The 18,921-nt window shown below is 41.0% G+C and overlaps 1 protein-coding gene across 1 annotated transcript in view; it reads right to left on the reverse strand.

Moving 5' to 3' along the window:
• Positions 1-4,483: 4,483 nt before the first annotated feature.
• Positions 4,484-18,921, reverse strand: part of LOC137496914 (uncharacterized) — a 50,689-nt gene continuing 36,251 nt past the window's right edge. Inside the window, exon 5 of the mRNA XM_068227901.1 lies at positions 4,484-7,730. Within this exon, the coding sequence (XP_068084002.1) occupies positions 6,707-7,730 (1,024 nt within the window). The 3' untranslated portion in view covers positions 4,484-6,706. The remainder of the gene's footprint in view (positions 7,731-18,921) is intronic.

Genomic DNA, 18,921 nt, shown 5'->3' on the forward strand with positions numbered 1-18,921 from the left:
TCCCTTTCCTAAGAAATGCCAGGCGAGGCGCGGTTTGTCCTGATTTATTGCTTTACTAGCTTTGCCCGCGTTTATTAATTCAACCGTTAGATGTTTCTAAACTATTTATTTAAAAGCAAATTAAAACATTATATTCTTTAACTCAGATCGTTTTGACGTAAATTGCATGAAATACATAATTTTACTTTTAATACATTCTTACTTTCAATGCTTATGATACCGGGTTGATGGATGGTACAAATAATATTGAAAGCATGTAAAATACCATGTTGTATAATACAAAATATTATGTTTCCTTATAGAGCTTCGGAATAAACTATATTAATGTCCTTCCATTTGGAGGTAAGATGTATACTGTATTGTGTTTGCCTTTCGAACTCTTCAACAATACACGTACAGTTCAGAATGGCAAAAGCACCGCTTTCGAAGAAGGAGTCTTACAACTTTCAGCGATTGTCCTATGTCAAACACTTCCGAATATTACGGGCCGATGGCACCTCGTGTCGCGGACTCAATGGCATGCTCAGCAATGATGGTGGCCTTCATCAGTTTCATTGCAGAGCACTAACAGCATCATATGCCCTCAGACCATATAAGACCAAAAACGGTTTCCTGCGCCCTGGACGTAAAATGGCTCTTTGAATATTGTGTTCTCTACCTAGCGTATCTACTTTGCCTAGCGACAGCGACTCTATGCATTTAATCTCCGTGACAGCACGTTGGATTGGCATATCCCAATGCGTTTTCCGATGGTTTTTCATTCATTACTCACCAACGAAAGCGAAAACGAAAATTAAAATTCCGGCTTCGAGGCGCATTCGGACCCCTTTCCATCTACCTATGTTCAAAATTTCAGATATCTGCGTGCTGTAGAGTTTGCTGGGCATCGCGCACAGACAGACACACAAACACTTCCTTTCATAATTATAAATTAGTGGAACCTTCCTCTACCAGGGCTAAATTTGGACTGAACAAATTTGTCACTTTGTACACTCCTTAAGTTTATATTGTCCTATTGCCTACCTATCGGAAACACACCCTCCCTAAGAAGTACAGGAGCTACTTATTTTTTTCCGGGTTTAAGACGGTCCTGCCAGATTGAAACAGGAACAATATACGGCGGGTGTGGAGTTGATCAAGGTCTGGCAGTCATTCTGTTATTATGCAAGGTTTTTATGAAAATATATACAGCAAGAATATTCATTTCATTAATATACGTGTTGTACATTTTCCTTATTACTTTATCATAAATAATCCCCCCCGGGCAATTTTACGAGGAGAACCTCTGAGATAAAATTGTCGGTGGGGGAAACCCCCATTCCCCCGCGATTTCGCACCCTGCCGTAAGGTGTTTAATTTAAACATTGTATTCATCAAAGAGGTTCAGTGGCTGCACGGAGGCTGTTTATGTGGAGTCCAATAACGATCAAGAAGAAGAAGTGTCCGCGTAAAATTTTCCACGATCATAGTTAATTTTTAATGCCTGCTTTATCACTCATATGGTACTGCCTAACAGTCCTTCCATTTTATCACATTTATTTTTAACTACGAATAAAAGAGCTTCATGATCACTAATACCATCTGTTACTTCGGTTTCTCTATAGAGCTCATCTGGTTTTACCTGAATCAGCTGTCCTTCCCTTATTAACTTATTTTCCAATTGTTTGTCATACTTCCGATCATTCACATTACCTTCCCGGATGAAATTTGATAAATTCAGATCTCCCGCTACAATTACATTCCTCTCCGTGTCATTTTCAGCATAGCTGATTATCGTATCAAATAATTTGAATCAGCATCTGTGCTACCCTTTCCCTGTCGGTACACTCCGAAGATATCAAATTGCCTATTATCATTAGAAATGAGCCTCTCATCTCTCATCTTTAACGTTTTCGTAGCTTACAAATTTTTCTTTCACCAGAATGAATATTCCCCCTCCTGCCATTCCTATCCAAACTCTACTATACACACTCCACTTCTGTAAAAAATATTCTGCATCCATTATACCATTTCTCAGCCATGATTGAACTCCTATTACAATATCTGATAAGCATATATCTATAAAATTACTTCATTCTATTCTTTTCCTGACAAGACTTCTGCAGTTCAACACTAACACTTTTATGTCATCCCTACTTGACTACCAGATTCCTGTACCCTTACCACCGCTCCCTAGACCATCCTCTTTCCCTAAATCTAACTCTCTACAACCCTTCCAAACAAATTTCCTAGGTTATACGTACAACTGCGGTTTAAATGAAGGCCACCTGAGCGCAGATCCTTACCTCCTACCTACCCATTTGGATCCAGAAGTTTCCCACATACCCACTCCATAGTCTCACTTCCAGTCAGTATCCCTCCTACACAGTATTCCACTGATAACAATCTCCGCTTCATTAAACTTTACCCGTTCTACATTTACCAAATCCCACATATCCCTTACTATGTTGGTACTTATACCAGCATGCCTTACGTTGTTCGTACCAATGTGAAACACTACAACCTTCTACTTACCCTCCTCCTTCCCTTCTACCTTCTTTAACATCTGCCCCAACCAAATTCCTGAATTACACTCTACCTTGGTTCTCTTTCCTCCACACACATTCCCCACATGTCTAACGATGGTATCTCCTATGACCAGAGCCTCAACCCTATCCACCACATTTGATCCCCTGCCCTCCTGGTCAACCCAATCTTTACTGACAGCTGAAGAAGCTACATTCTCCTCCCCTTACCCTGTTCCACCTGTCTCTTCCCATCGTTTACTCTACATTTATCCTTCCTACCGTTCCCTTCCTCTTACTTTCGCACTTCTCAGCAACAGTTCCCTGCTTCTTATCTTCCCTCCGTTGTTCTACCTACAGTGACTCGTACCGAATTCTCAGAGATACCTGTCCTCAATTCTGATCCTGAATAGAGCCCTTAGCCTGCAATCCCCTTTCTTTTAAAATATTAGACCACCTGTCTTCTGCAACTCCCCCCTTTCCTTCCCATCCTTCCCTTACTGCTACTATATCCTGTACATTGTTTGAGGGAGGCCTATCTTCCTCCTGTCTTCTGTGAGAATCCTAATTATCTCCCTCAAACTCTTTGCCTCCTCCCTCATACTCTTTAATGCCTGGCCACGCCTACAGTTCCTCTACTTGCACTCCGTAGTCATTCTTTACGGAAAAATGAAATGAAAAGGAAAATTAAATAATGTTTAAGTGCAGAAGAAGTAAAGGAAAGAAATATTATCTAGGAGAGTACGCAAAGATCACACGACGATAAGGTAATGAGTATACTACTACACCACAACAGGATAAAACTGCCGAAAATTACTGAATACCGAAAGGAATACCAAGAATTACACAATTCTAAACTGCAGTTAAGCATGTCCTAATCACAACAGAATTCTAATAAGAGAGTTTCTACGAATACCTCTACTATAGGCCTACTACGCAAATATTTTACAATAATAGAATTAGCACGCTAATTTCTAATAGATATTACTCGTATACAACAGTACACTACAAGTATAACTGAAAGGGCAATTGAAAACCCAATTTCGACATTTTCTGAAGAAAATTGATCCGTTGACGCTTGAATTTCTCACATTGGGAGAAAGATATGACCGGCAATGGCTTCTTTACCACATTCACAGATATTCGTATCGATCACCTTTATTCTAAATAATGTTCAGGGGTACAGGCATGAGTGACTTTAAATCTAATTATCGTAGTTGTATGTCGTATTGTGTAGGAACCTGTAGAAAAACATTGTTGTTAGGTTTTAGGTGTTTTTAGTAAGAAAGCACGGTGCGGACTAAAATCAAAATTAATTTTAAGTCTATGATTTTCACTAGTAAATTTTTCCAGAAACTTGTGTAATCGGAAAGCCACCGCCAGGTTTTGTTTGAAAATTTTGGTAAACCTCCGTAAATGTATTCCTTGGGTTGGGGTTCGAGTTAATTTTTGTTTCCCGTTCTGCTTTTTACCGCTATTATTATTAATGTTTCTCCTTGCGGGCTATTTTGGTGTTTGCGTATGTCGCCTTGAAAATGCATTGTTGTTGTTGCCTTAGCAACGGGTTTTTGTTTTTTGGCATTGTTGGGCCAACTTGTTTTTTGATCGGGGCGTGGTATCTTGATTGAACCTTTTTCTTGGTGGATGTGTTTGATTTTCGTGTGTTCTAGTGTAACATTATCTCTGGTTTATTTTGCCTTTAATTTTTCTCGGTTTGGAGAATTTTGAAATGTGGTTTCGTGGTTCATTGTGATTTTATGTACTATCCTTTGCGAAGGCTTACCGTCCAGCTCTGAAGTTTTCTTGCTGTATATGTTGCTGCAACCTAGGGCTAATTACTTACTAGATTTAAGTTTAATTAATTTTAGGTAGGTGACCGGTCACGTAGTTAAACCGTATCCTTGTGTTACTCTAGTTTTCTTTTAATAATGGAGGACCGTTTTTATTTTTATTTTAACATTTATTTAATTGGATTCATATTTGTCAATGTCAATTTAAATAACTATTAATTACTAATTAATTCAGTTAATTAATTTCTTTTCACTCGTTGATTTTACTCATTCCTCATTGGAAAGTTTTCCCAGAGGTAATTAGCGATATCCAGAGAATATTTAAGTTATGTTTCAGTTAAAATTCTATTTTTTAATTAATGGATCACCACATATATTTTGAAAGATTAAAGTTATTTATTCATTTTGAAAATTGTGGATTTTCGTTTTGCTGAAACAATAGAGCACTGTCACTGTTTTTATTCGATTTCGACCGCGGCCTTTTTCTGCTTCCCTCCGCCTCCCCAGGTAAGTGTACCTTTTCTTGTTTAATCTGTTCGGGTGCTGTTGTTTTGCTTGCCCTTTTGGGCCTCATGTGGTGTTCGCTTTAACTCCCTGCTTTGGGGCGAACACGCTACCAAGCTTCTCTCCTGAGAGCTTTCCCCTTAGGAGTGTATGGTTTTTCTACACATTATCCAAAAGGCTGGCTCTGTGGCCTGGAGGATGGTGTTGGATAGACCTCAATGACTAAGTAACATCATCGCAGATTCATATCACTAACCTCACATCAAGGACTCGCTTTCATCACCGCAGATTCATATTACTAACCTTATATCAAGGATTCACTAACATCATTATTTTACAGTTACAGTTTACGATGAGTAGACAAGAGATTTGCATGAGGATGATGATTAGTAGAGCTCCAAAACCGACAAGGAAGTGCGTTTGATGACGAAGATCGAAGAATTATTGAGTTTAATAATTAATGTATATATATTTGTGATTAGTGCGCACATTTCAAAATGCGTACATATTGTGCATGTTTTTGAATTTTATTATGCATATTATAACCTGTTCTACAAGCAATCCTCGAAAAAGTATAATTAATGTGTGAACTGAAACAGTTGTCTATCGAGACACACTTCGAAAGCATACCGGGATCAATCAAGAAGCTGGAAGCACGTGGAATTGCGTCTTGGTGAACGTGATGTGTGAACTGATAGGTTTCCCTGAAAACCTCGGATAATGGGGATCCACCAGAATGTATAACACCTACACTTGCTGTCCTATTCAAGTACTCTACTGTCACACCCGTAGATACATAGATTATTCGCCGCACTGAGGTTAGTTTTAACAGACAAATGTCAGAGCATTAAAACAGAAAAATAGAAAAGACTGTTGTAGTGAACTGCAAAGCAAGCAATAAGGACATGCATATAATCAAGCAAATCATCCATCTGTAATAATATGTTAATAATTCTTGTACCACGAAATAAAGAGCGTACAACATCCATATCGCCCTTATATATAACAAATGCACAGATGATGTAAATGTGAAATTTTTAACATAAAAATGAGAGCGACTTCCACACGGTTAAATCGGGGTCGTAACAAGTAGACTCTCTGACGTCCATACTGTTGCAGATGAATTACACTCCGTACTTCAAAAATACTGTTGCTATTACGTGAAACGGAATCGAATGCAACTTGTATTCACCTGAAACAACTTTAAATGGCAAATATGAACAATTTTAGAATACAGTATATTTACATGTTCCGTCCAATTCTGATACAAGCTCATAAAGAGCGTAATTTTCAGCTCGTTTAAATGGAACATTCTCCAAGAGAAGTATGTGGCTATGTTCGTGAGTCTTCAATGAAATGATGACAATTTTATGTATCTTATTTTCTATCTTACCCGGTATGTCTGTAGAGTATTCATCATGAAGGCAGGTTGGATATTTAAAATTAATGAAATCATTGGCGAATTTGTCAAATGTTTGAGTCTTACAAAATGCCACCGATTTTATTTGACCAATTCCGAGGCCAGAGCTTTCGTAAGATTATTATTATTATTGACATAATGGTGCTGCGTTCGAACGGCTTTCACAAAATATACATCAGCGAGGTTTCTCGACAGTTTGAGTTTACATCGGCACCTTTAAGATCAACAACTGTATTTCTTATTACTCAGCATCCATTTATCATCTATCACGTACGCGTATGAATATGTTTCAATACCGTGCGTTTCTGGGTGAACGTCTTGTTCAGCGGTATGGCTTCTATCCTATGCCAGGTATGCCTCCTCAAATGTTAGGTTAAATTGTCTTTACCACTTCTGGCCATGACAGAGTTATTGCGAAAGTAGGGCTTACCACCTGTAGGAGTCCGCAAGTGTTTGGTTAGATCGGCTTTGTGGCCAATGGCCTTGCCTCAGATATTCCCGCAATACAGCATCTCACCTGTATGGGTCCGCTGGTGTTGGATTAAATTGCCTCTAACGCAAAAGGCCTTTCCACAAATATTGCACTTGTACGGCTTCTGGCCTGTATGCAACCGCATGTGTTTGGTCATATTATCATTACGGCTAAAGGCCTTGCGACAGATACTGCAGGAGAATGGCTTCACGCCTGCATGAGACCTCAAATGTTCATTTAAACGGTTTTTATGGGTAAACGTCCTGCAACAGATCCTGCAGGAGTACGGCTTCACGCCTGCATGTGTCCGCAAATGTTGGGTTAGACTTGCTCTGAACGTAAAGGACTTAGCACAGATATTGCAGCAGTACGGCATTTTCCCTGAATGTGTCCGCTTGTGTTGGTTTAAATTGCCTTTCCCAGCAAAGGTCTTGCCACAAATATTGCAGATGTACGGCTTCTCTCCTGTATGCAACCGCACATGTTTTGACATATTATCCTTACGGTTAAAGGCCTTGCCACAGATATTGCAACAGTATGGCTTCTCGCCTGTATGTGTCCGCAGGTGTTTGGTTAGATCGGCTATTTGACCACAGGCCCTTCCACAGACATTGCACCAGTATGGCTTCTCTCCTGTATGTGTCCGCAAATGTTTGGTTAGATCGGCTTTTCGGATACAAGCCTTCTCACAGATATCGCAACAGTACGCCTTAACGGCTGTATGAGTCCGAATATGGTTGGTTAAATCCATCGAACCTGTGAACTTTTTCTGGCATACTGAGCAATGAAATCTCTTGTCACCTGTGTGCAAACGCAAGTGAACAGTCAGACTGTTCCTATTCGTAAAGCATTTCTGGCAAATTCCGCAAACGTTGAGAGCTGGTTCTGTGTGTATCATGACATGCTCAGAGAGTATTCTACCGCTACTGAACTGCTTTCCGCATTGATCGCAGATGAATGGATATTCCTCTTTGTGTCTCTGGACACGTATTCCGCCATCCGGAGGTAGATGATCTGCGTAGCTGACTTCGGGGCTCGATCTACAGTAACAAATTGAAACCATGTGACCAATAGTTAACAATACACTCCTCTATAATCTCACACAGAGGAACTCCTACTTGACTGTTCACTCACTGATATCCTGTACAGAGAGTTCGTTACTAATGACCATCACATTCTCAGGGTGAACATCATCTCAAGTCAAATTTTGAGCGTAGTCGTGAATATCAAAACCTCTTCCTTTTTACGAGGAAGTGTAATGTCTTTTCTCTCGAATGTCTAACATAACAATATAACGTACAATAATCTTCAGACAATTTAGTAATGTATGAGCTCATGGACTACCTCATTGTAAGAATGAACGAGGAGAAGTGTTCTAGCCGAAAGGAGAAATATAAACTCTTATGCCACGCAAACATTTATCTATTAAAATCTGTAAAAGACTACTCCCGTACATAAGGGATGGTATATAATTTGGAGTTTTGATCTTGTTCAACCACACTGTAGCTTATGGCAGATGTGTAATTAATGTTTTTAAAAGCCCTTGTTGTCCTCTGAGAGAATCACAGTGTTGTAGGTACTAATAAAGTTGATAACATTATTTGCTGAAAGTCAGCCATGGCAAATATTTTATAAATATTATTTAGTGTGACACAAACATACGAGTGTCAGTTGGACTGGGAGACAAGGGACGATCACTCGGCAAAAATGTACGAAGTCAGAATGTGCGGGGGAAGTGACAATAATCACTTTTCTGTTATTTTAAACCTAATGCTGTAAGCCAGGGCAAGGTAATTTGTGTACTTGTGCATGAACGAAGATTTGGGAAAAGCTGTACATTATTTTGTATAAAATTATTAGTATTAGCGTAAATGTGTGTGTGTAGTTTTCTTTACGACGCACCAGCACACACAGGTATTATGGCGAAAATGCGATACGAAAGGCCTAGGACTGGGAAGGAATCGGCCGTAACTTTAATTAATGCACAGCCCAAGCATTAGCCTCACTGTGAATATGGGAAATCCAGTAAAACCATCTTCCCGGCTGCCAACAGTGGAGCTCGAACCCCCTAATTCCCGAATGCAAGCTCACACCTGCGCGCCCCTAACTGCACGGCCACCTCGTACGCTGTACAGTTTTACTGGTAAGCTGTAATGAGTCTTACTGTAAAAGATACTCCCATGGGAAGGAAATTGACGTACGTTACCGGTACCACGAATGTAACAACTGTCGTCAGAAGTGGGGAAGTCTTTGTACAATTCGTGACCGTTCAAATATATATGGCTTTGATGAAAGTGAGCTTGAACTATTTAAAAGTAGCCGATCTCAAGTGCGAGCTGCAAGAACGTGATAGGATATTTCCGGAACTAAGGTCGTGTTACGGTTACGATATCGGGCCGTAATAGAAGCAGAAGATAAGGATATAGACATTTTTGAATAGCTGGTGATGCTAACATATTTCCACAAGTGTTGGAAGTGCACAGAAAGTTCTCAAAAGAGAAGCCGAAAAATTTATTTTATTGGAGAAAAAACTAGCGAAATATTCTCAGAAACAAGCTAAAAATTACAGATTGGTAGAACCTAAGATAAACGGAATTGATCAAGGACTAGAACGAATAGAATTTGGCGTAGAGCATAAAACAACTGCTATACAAGACCGTTTTGCATTACGGAGGAAGAAGTCCATAGGAATGAACAGGCCTACCGCTGAATTCAGAACAAAATCCGAGAATGTTGCAGGGACGGTGGGTGAGAAACCAGTAGGTTACATTTTCAATATTCCACAGTTTACGTATCGGAGGCAATTTGAGGCCGCCGCAGCTACCAATGGGTGGACTAGAGAAGAAAAAGTCCCTGCCTCGGTTATTGCGCAGCGAGGTAATGCGTTAGATATTCTCCAAGCGATTGCAGACAGTGGGCAAACTATGTTCAATTCCCTGGCGGCCAGATTAGAGATGAGGTACGATAAGAACTTCAGTATATTTACCATACTCAACTTCGTAGCAGACACGAAAATCGTTGCGAGACACTACATGATTTTGAGGCAGACATCGCGCGTCTTGCTTGTATGGCTCACCCTTCAGCTACAAACGATCACATAGAACGGCTATATGTAGAGTCTCGTGTGATAAGTATATCCGACCCAGAATTCCAACGAGCCCTTCGTCCGGCGCAAACAAATAGGTTGCCCCGAAAAAGGTGCACATGTCATTTCACTCGTGAGTCAGGTAGACAGTATCTTTGTCGACGGATAAGTAAATGGTTTCCCTCGGACTTTGTTTATGTACACCGGCGCCTAACCAACGTTGTCAAGAGGGACACCTGAAACCTACGACAAGTTTATTGAATACAGCAACCGAAGACCCTGTGAGCACGTACGGAGAGAAATAATTCAACATCGGCCTGAGGAACAAGTTGATAGAACATCGAGTAATAGTGGATGATATCATAGCAAATGCTATTCTTGGTACGGAGGTAATGACTAAAATTGAGCTAATTTTGGATCTAAAAACGAGGATGTTTGAAATTCGCAATTCGATGAAGTCATTCATCATGGATGAAGCAGTCCAAACATTCAAATTGTTTTATGTACAGACGAGGTACTTCATCCCAGAAGCGATAATGTGATCGCAGATCAAATGGATAACATAGACCGAGAAGTGACAGGAATTGTCGAAGAGGAAATCTGCACAGGCGTATTGGAGGGAAGAGGTGTCGTAAACGCTGAGAGGTCAACTCCAATCAGAATGATGAATCTAAATGATTTTTCCAGTATCACTGAAGAGAGGCACACCGGTGGCCTGTTGTAATCCGGTATAATCCATTGTTCGTGGGGAGACCACGAAGGATACCCAGGATGTCCATACATACATACATACATACATACATACATACATACATACATACATACATACATACATTATCATTATAGACTGTTATGCCTTTCAGCGTTCAGTCTGCAAGCCTCTGTGAATTTACTAAACGACGCCACAATCCTCGATTTGCAACTAGTGTTGTGGCCTCATTTAGTTCTATACCTCTTATCTTTAAATCGTTAGAAACCGAGTCTAAACATCGTCGTCTTGGTCACGCTTTATTTCTCTTACCCTCCATAGCAGAGTCCATTATCCTCCTAGGTAACCTATCCTCCTCCATTCGCATCACATGACTCCACCACCGAAGCCGGTTTATGCGTAAGGCTTCATCCATCGAGTTCATTCCTAAATTAGCCCTTATCTCCTCATTCCGAGTACCCTCCTGCCATTGTTCCTACCTGTTTGTACCCGCAATCATTCTTGCTACTTTCATGTCTGTTACTTCTAACTTATGAATAAGATATCCTGAGTCCACCCAGCTTTCGCTCCCGTAAAGCAAAGTTGGTCTGAAAACAGATCGATGTAAAGATAGTTTCGTCTGGGAACTGACTTCCTTCTTACAGAATACTGCTGATCGCAACTGCGAGCTCACTGCATTAGGCTTTACTACACCTAGATTCAATCTCACTTAATATATAACCATCCTGGGAGAACACACAACCTAAATACTTGAAATTATCGACCTGTTCTAGCTTTGTATCACCAATCTGACATTCAATTCAGTTGAATTTCTTATCTACTAACATCAATTTAGTCTTCGAGAGGCTAATTTTCATACCATACTCATTGCGCCTATCTTCAAGTTCCCAGATATTAAACTGCAGGCTTTCGGCAGATTCTGCCATTAACACCAAGTAGTCAGCATAGGCCAAACTGCTTTCTACATTTCCACCTAACTGAATCCCTCCCTGCCATTTTATACCTTTCAGCAGATGATCCATGTAAACTACAAACAGCAAAGGTGAAAGATTACAGCCTTGTCTAACCCCTGTAAGTAACCTGAACCAAGAACTCATTCTACCATCAATTCTCACTGAAGCCGAATTGTCAACATAAATGCCTTTGATTGATTTTAATAATCTACCTTTAATTCCATAGTCCCCCAGTATGGCGAACATCTTTTCCCTCGGTACCCTGTCATATGCTTTCTCTAGATCTACGAAACATAAACACAACTGCCTATTCCTCTCGTAGCATTTTTCAATTACCTGGCGCATACTGAATATCTGATCCTGACAGCCTCTCTGTGGTCTGAAACCACACTGGTTTTCATCCAACTTCCTCTCAACGACTGATCGCACCCTCCCTTCCAGGATGCCAGTGAATACTTTCTCTGGTATACTAATCAATGAGATACCTCGATAGTTGTTGCAATCCTTCCTATTCCCTTGCTTATAGATAGGTGCAATTACTGCTTTTGTCCAATCTGAAGGAATCTTACCAACACTCCACGCTAATTTTACTACTCTATGGAGCCATTTCATCCCTGCCTTCCCACTGTACTTCACCATTTCAGGTCTAATTTCATCTATTCATGCTGCCTTATGATAATCGAGTTTATTTACTATCCTTTCCACTTCCTCAAGCATAATTTCACCAACATCATTTTCCTCCTCCCCATGAGCTTGGCTGTTTGCAACACCACCAGGATGATTTCCTTTTACACTGAGAAGATATTCAAAATATTCCATCCACCTCTCCAGTGATTCCCTGGGATCTATTATGAGTTCACCTGAATTACTCAAAAAACTGTTCATTAACTTTTTCCCTCCCTTCCTAAGACTCTTTATTACTGTCCAGAAAGGTTTCGCTGCTGCTTGACCTAGCCTTTCCAGGTTATTACTAAAATCTCCACATGACTTCTTTTTGGATTCAACAACTATTTTGTTTCGCTCTGTTTCTTTCATCTACGTACAAATTCCCGTCTGCCCCGGCCCTTGTTTGGAGCCATTTCTGATAAGCCTTCTTTTTACGTTTACAGGTTGCTCTCACTTCATCATTCCACCAAGATGTTCGCCTTTTCCCATCTTTACACACAGTTGTTCCTAGGCATTCCCATGCTGTTTCTTCTACAGCATCCCTGTATGCCACCCATTCACTTTCTATATCCCGAAACTGCTTATTGTCTACTGTCCGAAAATTTTCACTAATCATATCCCTGTACTTCTGTCTAATTTCCTCGTCCTGGAGATTTTCTACCCTTATTCGTTTGCAGACAGATTTCACTTTCTCTACCCTAGGCCTAGAGATACTTAGTTCACTACAGATCAGATAGTGGTCTGTATCATCGAAAAATCCGCGAAAACTCGTACATTCCTATCAGATTTCCTGAATTCAAAGTCTGTTAAGATATAGTCTATTATGTATCTGGTACCCCTAGCCTCCCATGTGTAGCGGTGAATAGCCTTACGCTTGAAGAATGTATTCGTAACATCTAAATCCATACTAGCACAGAAGTCCAGCAAACGCTTCCCATTCCCATTAGCTTCCATATCTTCCCCACATGCCTTTGCTGGCGAGATGTAGTGTTTACAGTGCACTATGTCTTCTGGTATGGGCTATATCAAATTTGTTACTTTCATTGACCTGTCACAGTCTCATCCTTGGCTTTGACAATATGAAAGTGACTGAGGTATGAGTGATGCTAGTAATACCATTCCTTATGCAGCCAGTCCCTGTTATGAATGGTGTGAAAATATCGCTCATAGGGTCAGTTGGTGCATACATTTCAGTGGGCTTGGCAGACTGATATGTAAGAGCAACTGCTGGCTCGGTGAGGAAAGCAACGGGAAACTACCTCACTCCTCGTTTCCCTAGTACGCCTCTTCAGTGACGCCTAGGCTATTTATGACAGCTGTTGGCGAAGCTGCAGAGGATCAAACCAGCCTTCGGGCTGATTACCCAACATACATACATCTTCCCCACATTTACCAATCACCCTTTCGTATCCTTCAGTTCTATTCCCAACTCTTGCATTGAAATCGCCCATTAGCATTATTCCATCCTTGCTGTTGACCCTGACCCAGTGCTTCATAAAACTTGTCAACTTCATCCTCATCTGCACCCTCACATGTTGAATACACGGACACAATTCTTGTCCTAATTCCTCCAACTGACAAATCTACCCATATCATTCGCTCATTTACGTGCCTAACAGAAACTATGTTGCGTGCAATGGTATTCCTGATAAATAGCCCTACCACAGACTCTGTCCTTCCCTTTCTAATGCCCGTCAAGTACACTTTATAATCTCCTATCTCTTCCTCATTATCTCCTCTTATCCGAATATCATAAACTCCTAGCACATCCAGATGCATCCTCTTTGCTGACTCAGCCAGTTTTACTTTCTTTCTTCCATAAGCCCCAATTATATTGATAGCTTCCCATCAAATTCCATTTCGTTCGCCAAGTTGTTTCCAAGAAGTCCCTCGCCTGTCAAATGGGAGTGGGACTCCATTACTCCCATAGGTCCGAGGCTTGCTTAAAACGTTCTGAGCTCGGTAAATTCATGAAGCAAGATGCTACCCTACTTGCACATAGTCCAAGTGAGGATCTCTCCTATAACGGGTTATGGACCACCGGTGAATTGTATAGTCCTAGCCGCCTGAGCACAAGCAGGGCCATGACTCAGAATATGTCCGAGATGCCCACTCCAATTCCATAGCAACTGGTATCCCGACTCTCAGGACCACTTACTAGGGCACTCAGCCATTGCCCATGTCTTCGCAATCGAGAACTGTCCGTACGGAAGGACGAGTATCGTGAGATGTAAAATAAACACCTGCAATATACAACCGAATAGACAGCGCCGACGGCGCTGACCACTATCAAGAAGAGAGGAGGCTGAGATAACTTTTTGTGACATGAATAAGCAGGGAGTCACTAAACCGTCTAGTAGTCCCTCGACTAGCCGGTGGTCTTAGTGAAGAAAAGGGACGGATCGACGAGATTTTATGTGGACACGCGACAGTTGAACACCAAGACAGTGAGATAGATCCAGGATAGATGTCATTCTGCACATATTTTCTGATCTCAGATGATCTACACTCTGGATTTGAAAAGTGGATATTGGCAAGAAGAAATGGAGTCCAAAGATAGAGAGAAGACAGTGTTCTCAATTGGTACGGGACTTTGGCCGTTCACGGTTATCAAATTTGGAGTGTGCAATGCACCAGCTACTTTTGAAGGACTGATGGAAACAGTACCCCGAGGTCTGACGTAGGAAAACTGCCTCGTTAACTTCGATGACGTCCTAGTAATATGTAAGACTTTCGATGAACACCTACCAAAACAGGAGGAAGCCTTTAAGCGACTGCAGGGAATCAACCTGAAGATGAATCCAAACAAATGCCAGCTGTTCCGGAAAAAAGGTTATTTGGGACATGCCGTTTCCAAAGATGGTGTAGCCGTAGATCCGCAGAAGATAGTGGAGTAAAAGGATGGCCTATCCCTAGATATGTACATGAAATCCGGAGTTACTCAGGACTATGCTCCTACTAGTGATGTTGCGTGCCCGGATTTGCCATCAAAGCTAAACGAATGAACAGGACGATTGGAAGACACATTTCTAAAGTCGTTTTTTGCTAATGGCTTTACGTCACACTGACACACACAGGACTTACGGCGACGATGGAATAGGAAAGAGCTAGGAGTTGGAAGGAAGAGGCCGTGACCTTTTTCAAGGTACTGTCCATGCATTTGTCTGGTGTGAACATGGGAACAACGGAAAACCATATTCAGGGCTGCCGACAGTGGGATTCGAAACCACTATCCCCCGGATGCAATTTCACAGCAGCGCGCGCTGAAGAAGGCGTAGGATTTGGTGTGGCTCTTTAATCCACGGAGGCGGCGAGGTCTGCCGCCTATACCCCAGCGTTCTTGGGATGGACCGTACAAGGTGTTAAAGACTTCATATATCGTATTCTTACAAGGGACACCTTTGACCTCAAACGCTCGGAACCGCACGAAACCATGCTTAGAACAACAAGCAGTCATAAACAGAACAGTGGCGTGCATTCTACCTGAAGTAACATTTTAATAGAAAGAAACAAGGTAACAAGATATCAATACCATAGGAAGGAAATTATATATAATTTAATAGCGTCAGTATATCATTATATTTTCTATCAGCAGCACCAAAAACTCTCTGCTTAAGGTACTTTTAATGGCGCAAAACACACATATGCAGCAGTACCACACACCTGAAAGTGCTTATATTAGTCCTCAAAGTGCAGAAGCGGGATTTCGATAAAGTGGTTAAAACAAACTGGGAGAGAACAATGTGCACACCTCACTAAAGTCACGTTGTCACATTCCAAATAACTTTCGCATTCACGCAGTCCAATATCAAAAGCCACACTAATTACATTTTCAAATGATGATGTTGGTATATCAATGTCATAACCTGGCTTTCGCCAAGCATATTGCAACGTAGGCTTATACATAGGTGCAGCAAATTGATTGCAAATCACAGAGTGAAGTTTCACGATGAAATAACGATCATCCTTCACTTGTGGTTTGGCACCTTGTAGTCTTACAATATCAGTGATCCTTCTGATGGAGTTTATATTGCTAAAAGAAGTAAACATCAATGGGTTGGCAATATCTTCAGCGCAACATCTTTGGAAAATGTGCATCTAGTAGGGTACGATCTGCATGGCCTGCCCAGGGATCACACAACAATAGGCTCTTTTCATTTGTTATATGTTCGCCAAGGAATGAAGTTAGACAATGTTTCATCTGTTCTTTAGTCATTTTTCCACTTTTGCTTGCCTCCACATGAATGTTTCGTGGACAGGTTGTTGCAAGTCTCTTTAAAATATTTGTAGCGGAAGTGCCTTGTGTCTCTTGAAAACAGATGTACAACTTGTTTGCTAGTCTGCCTGCCATTAATAAAGCCACATCAATTGTGGGTAGAGCTATGTACCTGTAGTTTTCTCTCCTCTGTAAGACAGTGTTGATGCTGTAGACTGGAATTGACTCTGGTCACCGTTCCAAGCATTACCTTTCTCCACACCTCCTCTGTTATAAACATGTCCACTTCTTCCACAAACTGTTGTGCCTTCTGACGTATAATATTATCGTCTTCTATGTCCTTACGTGTGACAAATGTGGTGATATGCCTGGATGAAATGCCACATTCAGCCTTGAGATGGTCGATAAAGAAAATGGAAGCCTTGAAATTGACCAAGACAACCATTTGATCCCCTTCTAGTGCCCACATCTTCAGATGCCAGTAGTGAATTGAAGATCAAATCGCGATATTACATACTCTTTTATAGTCTGTAATTGCCACATCTGTGTCCTTTGAAACGAGCACCTGCTCCCCGTTTCCTAGACTCATAATTTAGAATTAATGTGCAATTTGATTTACTTTTGATGCACGTATAGCGCTTCATTACAGGAATTGAAACCACAATTGTAATAGTCCTCATAGCTGTTCTCTCGTACGTTGTCATCAATATCTTTTAATACCCTAGACCTCGTCTTTTTGGGTGGAGAGAGTTCGTACTCACTTTGACGTGACTGTTCCTGTTACTCTGGAGATGAATGTCGCGTACTGCTTGAAGAACCACCTACTGTCCCTCATAATCCGTATATCTATCCAGTGTAACGTCGTGTATTTCTGTGTCATCGCCATTATATTTCTGAATTATTACGTTATATCATATATCCGCGAACTCCATATCCTCGGCCCCGATGTCGTTTCCATATTCAGCACGTCGCAACTTCATCCCTAATATTTGGACCATGTGCGTAGGATTAATTCTCTTCATGATATCCCTGCACAGAACACAGTAACTCGCCTGCGAACACTCCAAGATACACATACCTACTCCAGCTATACCACTAACGCAACTTGAGGACTGGTTAGTGCAGCTACACTATGGCACCGTCAAGTGGCGCTAGCAGACAAGTGCGGAGTTTTGCATGGAAATGAAGCACACCACTGTTTTGTTTATGATTGCTTGATATTATAAGCATGGTTTCGTGCGGTTTCGAGCGTTTGAGGTCGAAGGTGTCCCTTGTTAGACTTCCTGAAGAATGCCAAAGGTGGTGCATTGCAATCGGTGGAGCAAAATCCTTGACTACGGGTAATCGAAGAATGGTTACGAACTGATCAGGGACGGAACAGTCTTACGGAGGGGGGCAGTATTACGCGTCAAGGAGTAATAATAACTCCCTCCGCTTGACTAGGAGACAAGTGACGAATGCTAAGTGAAAACGCACGAAGAGATAGAATGTGCGGCGAAAGTGAGAATAATATTTTGTCTGTTGTTGAATGCCATGCTTTATGCCAGGACAAGGAAATTTATGTACTCATGAATGAAAGATGATTTGGAAAGTGTTCTATGTTATTTCGATTAAATTATTAGGAGCAGCGTGAATATGTGTGTACAGTTGACTTTGTAATTTGGTAATGAGATAAACAAAATATGGTGCCATAGAGATTCCTTCGGAAAGGAAATTGACGTACCTTCGGTTTCCATCAATGTAACAATACGTATTGTACATTGTTATCATACAAGTGTAGCATTCGATTAAGTCACAATTTGGTCATATCTAGTTACATAGCTTACATGTGCAATGAAACACAGCCGCCTTAAATATAGGACAGTAGGAGTATACATAGATGTTCATACTCACTACCATGTATTACATCAGTCTGTCTTAATAGCTTTCTTTAACAGAGGCCGAACAAAACATGGAAACCACTCATATTTTCTCTCCTCTCCAACTCTTATCAAGGCATTATTCTTTACTTTTTCTATCCATTGCATACTTTCCATTCTCATCCTAACCCACACCTCAAATGCTTCCAGTCATCTTTCGTCCTCTTTTCTCAATATCCATGTCTCAGCTCCATACAATGTCATGCTCAATACAAAGCACTTCACGAATCGCTTCCTCAAGTCGCTATCCATGCCCCACAAAAGTCTACTCTTATTATAAAAGGTTTCCTACACAATCGCAATAGGAGTTTTCACCTCCCGACTGCACATTATGTCCTCTGTTATTACAACTTCCCAAGTATTTGAAAGCATCCACTGGTTTTATTATTTCCTGCCGTAAGCTTTATGGCTGTATACACTTTTATTGTGCTTATAACCACACCTTTGTCTTTTTCTTATTGATTCTCCTCACAAATTCTTCACTGTCTGCCAGTAGGACCATGTCATTAGCAAATCGAATACATTCTATTCTCCTGCCACCAGCATTCACGCTTTTCCCATTCATGCATTTCTGGATAGCTTCCAAATATATGTTACAAAGTTTGGGGAAGAAACTGCAGCCTTGCCTTACTTCCCTTCAAATTGTGGTTTCCTCCGTCATCTCATTCCCTATCTCCAATATT

Source organism: Anabrus simplex, chromosome 5, assembly GCF_040414725.1.
Source record: "Anabrus simplex isolate iqAnaSimp1 chromosome 5, ASM4041472v1, whole genome shotgun sequence".
Lineage (NCBI taxonomy): Eukaryota > Metazoa > Arthropoda > Insecta > Orthoptera > Tettigoniidae > Anabrus > Anabrus simplex.